Source organism: Terrapene carolina, unplaced genomic scaffold, assembly GCF_002925995.2.
Source record: "Terrapene carolina triunguis isolate 2854851 unplaced genomic scaffold, T_m_triunguis-2.0 Scaffold34029, whole genome shotgun sequence".
In the NCBI taxonomy this organism is placed as follows: Eukaryota; Metazoa; Chordata; order Testudines; family Emydidae; genus Terrapene; species Terrapene triunguis.
In genome coordinates, this window is record NW_020698380.1 from 2,819,317 (window position 1) to 2,830,892 (window position 11,576).

The following is an 11,576-nucleotide window of genomic DNA, read 5'->3' on the forward strand; positions in this document are numbered from 1 at the left end:
TTAACTGTATCATACACAAATAGTGATCTGTCATCAATCAAAACATGATAAGCTGAAAGAGTCACCAAATGAAATCTTAAAGACAAATTAAAGAGCCCCTCACACTTCAAATACATTATACATTCCAAAACACAGAGAACAGAAGTTGTAAATGGTGAGCCAGATTTTTTCATTAAAAAAAAAATAAAAAATCTAAACCATTTCAAATAACATTTCATTACAGATTGTTTTCTAGAATTAAGCAATATATTCTGACTAATGACAAACAAGTTGTTCAAGATTATTCAAAGTCCGATAGGCCAGGATGTTACATAGAGAGCTTGGGGATCCAGATGAAGAATTTGCCATACTGCTTTGAAAACAAGTCTGGAGGCAAAAGAAAGAATCTGTAAACTCCCTCCAACAGCTGAAGCAGGTCTGCATAGCATTGCTGTCTCTGCCAAGCTGGAGCAATCAGGACCAACTCTTGCCTTCCCTCTCTTATCTTCCTCACCACCATCTGAATTAATGGAAAAAGGGGGGAAAGCATACAGGAGGCCCTCTCACCACTGCATCCGGAAAGCGTTGAAGATGGACTCACTGCTCTTTCCCACACTTAATAGAAAAGACTACTCTTTTTGTTGAACTTGGTTGCTAGCAGATCCACAATGGGCCAACCCCAACTGGAGATCTCTTGTACCACGTGGTCCTTCAGAGGCCACTTGTGCATCTGAGAAATTTCTCTGCTGAGCTCATCTGCCAATACATTACTGTCCCCTGCTAAACAGATAAACATTGTGTAGAATGCACCAGTCCCACAGACTGACTGCCTTGGCACACAGCAGAGGAGACAGGGCCCCTTCTTGCTTGCAGATGTAATACAGGGCCAACTATATTGTCCATCGTTACCTGTACAAACTTCCTCCTTATTTGAGAAAGAAAAGATCTGAGAGCCAGGTGAAGTTCCTCTCAGTTCTAAAACATTTATCTGCAAATTCTTTTCCTGAAATGCCCAGTGATCTCAAACTATCGGAGAACCCAGATGAATTCCCCATCCATTGTCTGATGCATTGAGATTATTGTGGCAAATGGCAAAAGGGAACTGAACAGGATGCCTTTGAGAACATTGGCTCAGTTTGTCGTCCTCATCAAAAAAATCAAAAATGTCCTGAGGCATGGTGACTGGCATGTGAAGAATGTCCGGTTTTGGCTTGTAAACTTGAGCCATCCACCATTGCATGGGCCTCATTCTGAGGAATGCATATGAAGTAACATAAATAGACACTGCCAGGAGACCTCTTAGACCCAAATAGAAAATTACTTTCTGGGTCTGATGACATGGAATCTCTGGAATACCATCATCACCACAAATCTTTCCTCTGGAAGGAAAGCTCTCTCTGCTACCAAGTCCAGTATAGCTCCTATAAAATGGATTCTCTGACTTAGACATAAATTGGACTTTTTGATATTCAGAAGTAGTCCTAATCCATAAGTAGGGAGGTAGAATCTGAATGTGAGCTAGCAAATCTTCACATAACAGAGCCTTCAGCAGCCAATCATCTAACTATGGATAAACAAAGATACACGGTTTTCTTCGATGCACTGCTACTACAGAAAGACACTTAATATAGACCCTTGGCACTGTAGAAATGCCAAATGGCAGAACCCTGTACTAAAAATATCTCAGTGCCATCACAAAATAGATTTACTTCAGATGATTTAGCCAATTAGAGTTATGGAAATATGCATCTTTTAAATCGAGAACTGCAAACCAATCCATACTTCAAAATGATGGAATTATAAATGCAAGGGTTAACATTCCAAACCAAACTTCCAGAAGAACTTGTTCAACTTACTTACATCTAAGCTTGGACAGACCAATTCACTGCCTGGTAATTAGCCCCCCTAATACCTAAAAAGTGTTGATTTACTTTCAGGTCTATTGAACGAATACATGCATATCATACACAAACACACAATGCCTCTCCAGAGCAGGATCTTTGCACTGTGGTGGCATAAAGAGCTTCGAAATCTGTGGCTGTGCTTTATCTTCAGTGATAAGACCTCCGTTTGCAGACTGTCAATTCAGCAAATTTCATGAGCACTATATTCATTAGAAATTTTTTTGAAAAAAAACTAATATCCAGATAAATTCTCAGTGAAATTTAATATATTTCAGGGTTTAGAATTTATTTTACTGTACAGGAATAAATTAGTGTTTCTTTGAATGCCTCTGTTTTGTTTCTATGCCATGTATATCTACAGATAGTAAGAAGTCTCCCTGTGCTAAGATGACATTTACATCGTTTATAACAACCATGTCTTAGAGTGACATGGTATCCATTACTACTGGCTGGAAGGAGTCCAAAAAACAAATCAGTTGTGTGTTCTTGGTCGCTTGACGATTTGGAGATTTCCTATGCATCTGGAGATTTCCTCCATTAAGTACAATCTGTAAGCAATAAAGATCTCAAAAGAAAGGTACTTATCTTGATTTTTTCCCCCCAGTAAGGAATGTTTTCAGCCTTTGGCTTTGCCTTGGGCAACTGGTCTTAAATAAACAGTAAATGCCAACCTTATATGTGACTCTGCTCAGTTCTTTTTCATTTTGTGAGTGGGGACCATAAATGTGGTTCTTTTCTTTCCTTTTTTAACAAAGCAAAGTTGTCACAATAGAAATTAACTATAAGACATATAATATATAGCAAAAAAAAGTGTTTAAAGTTTACTACTTTTGGGCCTCAAAGGACACTGATGACCTGACAAGATGATGGAGTGTTTAGAGCCTTGTATGTCATTTTTTTTTAATCAGACTGGCAGAAAAAAAGATCTGTGCAAAAAATAAAATTGTAGCAAGAATTGTACTAGTTCACCAAACAGTCCTCAAAAGAAATCCATAACATGAATACATTCAACATTTACATCATAGTAATTCTTTATTTACTAACTTATAAACAAAATCAAGTAACAATGTATAAATGTTGAGTATACAGAGAAAGCTACTTCATTTTTGAAATCTACTACTACTGTGTAGGTCATGGTCGTATCACGATTATTTAAATTCAGAAGCAATACTTCACTGATGATGTACTGCAGTGCTTTAGGCTACAATCATCTCACAATGCCTGAAGGGTTATTACAGTGGAGAAATTCTACTGAGGACAATAAAAGATCCTTACCCCTTCCCGAAGGCACCTCATTAGCACAGTGTAAGCAGCCAAGGGAACGACCCAGCATTCTCTGTGGTGCTCCTTTTTTTCTTCCTGTAATGAAGTGGAAGGATCAGCAATGAAGCTAACAGCACAAATGATATTAACCCTTTAATTAAAAAATCATAATATCTCAGCCATGAAAAATACATCCAACAGATTTTAAAAGGTTAATATACATATGTCAACTGAATAAAATCTAGAAGATAGACTAAATTCTGGAACAAAAGTTGAATTTGATATTTTGAATTTTTATGACACAAAAGTTGATTTTTATTATATGGTTGAAGCACGATCTAAAATTCCTATGAGTATTTGTCCTTAGGTTTGTATTTTTCATTGGCTCAATGTAATTCACACTCAAAACCAGTCCTACAATCTCGGCAATCATTTTGATTAATTCGTTACCGGTTTCTAAAGTACTAAAAATAGAACAAAAATTCTATTATATCTAGAAATACATTTGCTTACTGTCCCTCAATTTAAAAAAGTTTTTAAAGAAAATTTGTTTTTGAAAAATATGCAGAAGTTATAAGAGTAGCTTATTCAAGACCCAGTATGGAGCACTTGGAAATCTGCTATTTATGTAGATAGAAGTAACAACATTCCAGAATCCTTACATACCTGTCCTACTGGAATAGTCTTGTTCTATTCACTAAAATGAGACTATTAGTCCGCTATTAGTGGTAAATAGAGGGCTGCTTTTTTTAAAAAAAAGTGGCATATTACAAATTGTCAGGTAAATAGAAGGTCATTTGGATTTTCTTAGTATATAAAGAACCTGTAACATTTCATGAAAACAAATTGCATATTTAGGCACTAACCTGCATTTGATAGCATATAGGTGCTAGTAATTACAGGAGAAAAACATTTGCTGGGAAAATTAAAGAGAATAATCTTTTAATGTACTGCATACTCTAAAAAGCATAGAATGGATGTACAAAGTGATCAGGTTAATGTTGCAGGAACAACCTTAATTTTCTGTGTCTTCTGACTTTTGAGATTCAATATATATTTCAACATCACCGTTCCATTAATAAGATATACTAGTTGAAGAAAAGCCATTAATGAATTGCTTTCCATATATTTTCCTTTGAGAGGAACACAAATACGTACAACCCTAATCAAAAATCAAATACTTCATTTTTTTCCGTCCAACATCATCATTTCTTAAACCTTGTTTCATTCAAAGGGAGAATAAAGTTTAAGTTGATTATGAAGGGCACCAATAGAGAAACTGAGTTTTTATCAATGTCTAATTTCCTTTGAGCTCTATGCCAGCTAACTACCAATTAAAAAGTGTGGTGTAATTTCCCTTGGAACTGACACCTGCAAAAATGATAGATCTGTCAAGTTACATGGTGTAACCAGGGGATATTCAATTTAACGCCAGCCATGGACATCTAACCCTGGGCTATGATGTTCTCTCCCCTGCCTTTTTTTTTTAAAAAAAATTTATCTGCAGATATTTATAGAGAGATATTCTTAATTTACATTTTTTCTTCATGTTACTGTTAAAAGCAAATCGGAGATCAAGTGCTCAAAGTAACCCCCAACATTTGAGAAATATTACAAAACGTGAAAGGATGTGAAAGTCATCTCTGGACACTGGCAAACTGGGTTTTAACCCGTTTGCCTTTCCCCATCCACTGCAAAAGTGAATAGGGGAAAATAACTAACCTTACATTACAGCCCAATCAAGTTCAAGCAGAGGATGCCTTGTAATTCCATAGGAGGAATAAGGGCTTGTCTACACGGTGCCAGCAAAGCACTCTAGAGGGATGTGATTTGTAGAGTGCTCTAATGCATTGTGCTCCATGTAGGTCCCTCTGATATGTTCTTGAAAGTACTTCGTTCACGTTAATGTAGTCCTATACCATATTAATTATAAGAGAACATGCATTTGGGCTGTGAAGGATACAATGTGAATACTTTTGTGTGTAAGAGAAATTACTAATTGTAACTGGAGTTAACCAATGCTCATATTCACTTTAGATCCTCATTCTGGTCTTGTGCCCTTATGAAATTAATATAGTAATATTCAAAACGTTTAGATAATGTAGTTAATGCATATGCCTCAAGGGACACAAAGTATAACATGCAATATCCTTTCATGCAATATCCTTTAATATCTTTTTAATCTGAAGTGATCTACATTTAAGAATTAAAATTCTGTTTTTATTCTTTAGAAAAGAAGAAAAAATTCACATGGGGGTTTAGAAAAAAAATGCTATCTTCTGTTATTACTATTAATAGTATTTCTCTTTCTACAAAAGCTAGCATTGTCTAGAAAATGCTACTCCAGGTAATGGCTGGTGCAGAACATTGTTCCTTTTGTTGCCAGTTCGATGGTCCAAATACAGCCTATGTCAGTAATCATCAAAATTTGCCATTTGAAATTACTTGGTCTCAGTCCAGTTCCTAGAGGACAGCTGTTCACATAAAAAAAACACTGTTACAACTGGAACCTATATTGAGTCTCTCAGCAGAGGACAATGTAAGTGAACTACCCATTCAAACTTAAAGATTGTCTCCCTCCTGATAAGTTTTGAAAAACAATGCTGGGGCAGCAAGGGCAAAATGCTACACTGCTGTCTGCATTATACTGTACCTTACCTGTGCATTGAGACAGAGGACCATAATATACTTAACTCTGTATTTCTTGATTTTTGTGCAATAAAATTTCAGTTAAGTACTCATTTGCTGTTTAACATGCCAGATGCAGGGCAACACTGATCCATGTACATCACCACTGAAATGCAGGCAAGGGAATATTGCATCAGTTAACCAGTGTCCAAATTCACTCACATTCAGGTCACACAGAAAGGCTCATTTGTTTTATGACCTTTTGTGGGTGGGGAAGGAATCATGTGAGAATAGAGTTGTAAGTATGGAGGGAAATCAGTGATTGTGGAAGAAGCTTTTAACAGTTGGAAAAAGCTTTTTTTTTTTTTTTTTTTTTTTTAAAGTAAATCCCCATCCACTGCTTTGAAAATGTAGGGATAACTTCTAAGAGCTATTTTCTACTGTGCATACAGCACCAGTGACCCAGTAAAAGCAAGACAGTTTAATGAGACTACAGGAACTGCCACTGTTGCATGAAAACATTTCAATCCTGCTACCATCAGTCTGGATTCCCTCCTTCCAAGGGGGGAAATACCATCACATGAATTAGAAGCATTAAAGGCTTCATTTCAGTTTTAAAACGCCTCTTTCAGCAAGCACAAAGGAACATTTTTAGAAATAACAGAGAGCATTGAGAAGTGTAAACTGGGATAACTGAGAAAAAAAAATGATACAAAAACTACAGTGAAAGAGTGTAAGAAATTTAAACAAAGAGGTTGAAACTTCTATGATCTGTCCTGGAGATTCACAAAGTAGAGGGCGGTTATAAAATGGCAACCAAATAATTCCATGGCCCCTTTAAAAAAGTTACATTTTATTTCAAACAAGAACTTCAGGCATTTCCTTCTCTTAATGGCAGTAGCTAATGAAAGAGAGCGAGAGAAAGCAGATGCAACAGTGTGGGATTTTACAAGACTTGCAAATCCCCTGTACTTTTAATGTCACAGCACTTGAACATATTAAACATTAATAAGGCATGCACTTGAGGGTAACAAATGCTAAGAATACCCACATAGGATGTTTACCTTACTTCTGAAAAGGATTTGAAACATTAAAAAGATTTGCAAAGATCTTACAGACTTACCTGACTAGCTATCAGGAAAAGCACCTCCCCAAGGGCGGGTAAAAGGCATTGTTTCAATTTGCTGTTCCTGAAGTTTTCCCTGATCACTTCAGTTAGGAGCATGACTGCCTAAAATATAAGATATGATAGGCCTTAATTGGCAACCTTGTCTCAGACAAAACTTACACTGAAAACCAGCTGAGATGTGCCCGAGACCCAATTCTACTTCTGTAGTCCTCACTCAGGCAGAACTTTCATGCACATAGAATAAGGTTGGTAAAGAAGAACAGGAAGAAATTTTTAAACTACGATGTGAAACAACTGAGAGGTATTGCCTATACTATAGACAGTAGTGATCCTTAAAGTCAATTGTTTCCAAAAGTTACTGCATGCTATGTACTTGAGATGCTGGGTTATTTTTACATACTTTATATAAGCGATAATTGTGGTATCACACATACCATGGTGTGTTAACACGTGAAAATATCAGCTTTTTAATGACTACTGTAAAATATATTATTATTATTACTGCTTGTACTACCCTTTTCAGAGGATCAATAAAACATTACCAGCTACCAATCTTGATACACACCGGCAGGAATAGCATTTAATATTTCATATAAATAATAGGGCTTCCTACTGCATGCTTACCTCCATGATATTTTAAAATGTACAAAAATAAATACAAGGCTCAACAGCAATTTGAAAACAAGACTATAGAAATGAATGCATTATCACCACCTTTGACATGACAAATATACTGTGCACTATTTCACTCTTCCATCTGTAAACACTTCCTCTTCCATTCCCCTTTAAAAACCAAAAGTACCTCTGTCAGTCTGAGGAGAAAGTTCCTATGTTTAGTTTATGCCTTTTTGCTGGGGAACAACTGGTTGCAGACTTGTTAAGCAGTATTTTTATTTTTTTCATTTAAAAAAAAAAAAAAAAAAGGTTTGTATCTCCCAAGACAAGTGTCAGACAGTCATTAATTCCAAGATCTTGGGTGTCTACTTTGTTTTCAGTACCTGATTGGAAAAGTAAAAGTCTATCCAATGAAGACTGTTCATATCTGACCAATCAAATAAAAACTAAACAAATAATGTACTGGTAATATTCTTTTCATTGTTCAATTCTCATCTAATTTTATACTTCCATATGGGTAAAGAGTACTCTAACCCATGGAGTTTGATGTGCCACCTTTTTAACATACAAGTAGTAAAGAGAACGGTCACTCAGAAACTGAGAGACCAGATGCATTTCTTAACTGAGATGGATCTAGGCCTCACCTACAAAAGACAAACTAGAGAGACTTACAGACAGAGCACTTGTCTTTAATGTGCCCTTCTCCAAGGCACAATGAACATCGAGCGTGGGGTCAATATTAGGGATCGCATCCCACATGACAGTGTTTAAAACCTGATGAGTGCATTTCAAGCTAAATGCTACTTAACTATCTACTACTAATTAATTAAATACTAAGAGTACTATTATAACCAATTATATACACAAGATCACAAGAAAGCACTGACAGAAAAACATGAAGCAAGATACGAAAGACCAGACATACTTGTCAGACCAATGGTCCATGCAGCCCAGTATCCTGTCTTCTGACAGTGATCAATGCCAAGTGATTCAGAGGGAATGAACAGAACAGGCAATCACCCCCTTTCGTCCACTCCCAGCTTGTGGAACACAGAAGCTAAGGATACTCAGAACATGGAGTTGCATCCCTGACCATCCTGGCTAATAGCCATTGATGAACCTACCCTCCATGAACTTATCTAGTTCTTTTTTGAACCCTGTTACAGTTATAGGCCTTCACAACATCCCCTGGCAATGAGTTCCACAGGTTGACTATGCATTGTGTGGAGAAATACTTCCTTTTGTTTGTTTTAAACCTGCTGCCTATTAATTTCATTGGGTGACTCCTAGTTCTTGTGTAATGTGAAGAAGTAAAAAACACTTCCTTATTCACCTTCTCCACACCAGTCAAAATTTTATAAACCTCTATCATATCCCCTCTTAGTCATCTCTTTTCCAAGTTGAACAGTCCCAGTCTTTCTTTCTCTCTCCACATATGGAAGCTGTTCCATACCCCTAATCCCACTTGCTTCTGGGTATCACTATTGTCTTTTATCTTATGTTTTAATTTAAAAAACAAAAATAATGGATTTTAAAACTTCTGATATACAATATGGAACAGTTTGAGAGAGAAAAACAGTACCGTTTTTGTTGAGTGGTTCTGAACTGAATAATAACTGTGATATTGGCAGCCTTGTTGTACCTTCCCTTAAAATTAGACTACAAGCCTTTCAAGACAGGAACAGTGTCATCCTATGTATTTCTATAGTACCTAACCCAATGAGACCCTTATCCTGAATGTGGCTTTTATACCACTAGTACTAATCCAAACACACACAATATGGGATACTAAGGAAAGAACAGTAGTGGACAACACTGAAAAGTTAGCATTTACCAACCATTATCACAAATTTCCTAAGCTAAGTATAGAGGAAAATTCTTGCCTCTGAAATACCACTCTCTGGTAAATGTTATCAAATACTGACTTTTTAATGGTGAACACTTTATAAATTAGCCTATGATTTTCCTCTCTTTGCTGAACACATTCAAGGAACCAAGTTCTCCGTAGCTATAGACAAAACACGTACACCTAAAATGATGTGGCCCATTGAGTCAGAGGGGTATCTTGGTTCCTCCCCAAATCCATGGAGAGGCCCTTCTCAGGTCACCTGCAACTGGAGAGATGTGGGTCAGAGCCTAGGGATCAGGAATCCTGGTCTAGAAATGTGCCTTGACAAAAAATGGGCCCTAACTAATCTCTTCATTCTCCCACAAACACAAATATTACTTTTACTCCTGACAGGAATAATATAGGATAGATTACAGGAGTAAATTAACTGTGCTTTAGGGCCAAATATAAAAGTACAAAATTTGGGCCATAGACTTTTTGTTCAAGGTTAAAGGGCAATAACTTAAGCAATAAATAAATAAAAAGTGTAGTCGTATTTTATTACTTGGAAAAAAAAACTGCGTAATAAAAAGTCAATTTATATTAATTATCGACAATATGTCATCTCTTCCCACTCAGGCTATTATTTTTCTTTTCTATCAGCCTACATTTTCCCTATTGAGCAATTAGTAATGAACTGTAAGTCCCACAGCATCTTGAAAAGGCATTTTAAATGTAACACATCAGTTAGACATTTTATACTAGCTGTCAAGTTGGATGGACATAATAGATATAGTTACAATAAAAAAGAGCAAAGATACAAGATTTATATCTGGATAGACAGCCATTAGCTATACGTATGACAAAATAATATGTCGATCCAATATGTTATTCCTTGGATATTTTCACCCCAATTCAGGCATCTAGAAGTTTCTCTGCAGTTCAGAAGCCAGTATTATAAGTTTGTTCACAAACAAGAGCTATTTTATACCTTATGAAGTAGGTAGCAGAGATTTACAACGTTTCTCCATTTTTAATCCATTGGTATGAGGTGTCAGTAAGCATTAGTGGAAATTAGAACACATTTGTAATGCTGCAGACCCTTACAGAGATAAAACTGCCTATGCCTCCAGCATAATAGAAATTGCTGTAGAGCTCAGTGTCTTGTAAGTAGACACACATCATGTTATGTGTGCTGATAATAACAAAACAACTTCACTTTCCTTTGAACACAGTACTCTCCCTTGGCTGCAAAAGTAGGTTATATACAGTATTAGCACTAAACAGAAAAATAACTAACTATCTCTACTATAACGTTTTTAAAAGTACACATGAAAAAGCACATATACTCTGTTACAAAGAAAGATAATGGTGTTTCTTAGAATATCCTAAAATACCGATTTGCATAAGTGGGGAAAAGGTGATAGTGCTATCATTGGTTGAACACTATAAAGATTTGGAAATATCTTCACCAAAAATATGGCAAGTTCATTAGAATTATGTGTTATTTGTGTATCTGGATGACATCGCTGTATTCTTAAAAATGATTTCAGCACAAATTATTATCTGTCTGAAAATTCAATAAGGCCATTCATTAAGGCCAAGAGAATGTTTCTAGATACCTTAAATGACTGCTTCTTGGAGCAACTAGTCCTGGAACCCACAAGAGGACAGGCAATTCTTGATTTAGTCATTCGTGGAGCACAGGACCAGGTCTAAGAGGTGAATATAGCTGGACTACTTTGTAACAGTGACCATAATTAAATTTAACATCCCTGTGGCGGGGAAAACACCACAGCAGCCCAACACTGTAGCATTTAATTTCAGAAAGGGGGACTACACAAAAATGAGGAGGTTAGTTAAACAGAAATTAAAAGGCACAGCAGTAAAAGTAAAATCCTTGCAAGCTGCATGGAAACTTTTTAAAGACGCCGTAACAGAGACTCAACTTAAATGTATACCCCAAATTAAATAACATAGTAAGAGAACCAAAAAAGAGCCACAGTGGCTAAACAAAGTAAAAGAAGCAGTGAGAGGCCAAAAGGCATCCTTTAAAAAGTGGAAGTTAAGTCCTAGTGAGGAAAATAGAAAGGAGCATAAACTCTGGCAAATTAAGTATAAAAATATAATTAGGAAGGTCAAAAAAGAATTTGAAGAACAGCTAGCCAAAGACTCAAAAAGTACTAGCAATTTTTTTTTTTTTTTTTTTTTTTTTTTTTTTTTTTTTTTT

General features: G+C 36.1%; 1 protein-coding gene across 1 annotated transcript in view; it reads right to left on the reverse strand.

The window, feature by feature from the left end:
* LOC112119303 (serine/threonine-protein kinase ULK4) overlaps positions 1 to 11,576 on the reverse strand; it is a 421,700-nt gene that overhangs the window by 339,219 nt on the left and 70,905 nt on the right. Inside the window, exons 17-18 of the mRNA XM_029914272.1 lie at positions 6,898 to 7,005; positions 3,159 to 3,242 (exon numbers count right to left, since the gene is read on the reverse strand). Of these exons, the coding sequence (XP_029770132.1) occupies positions 3,159 to 3,242; positions 6,898 to 7,005 (192 nt within the window). The remainder of the gene's footprint in view (positions 1 to 3,158; positions 3,243 to 6,897; positions 7,006 to 11,576) is intronic.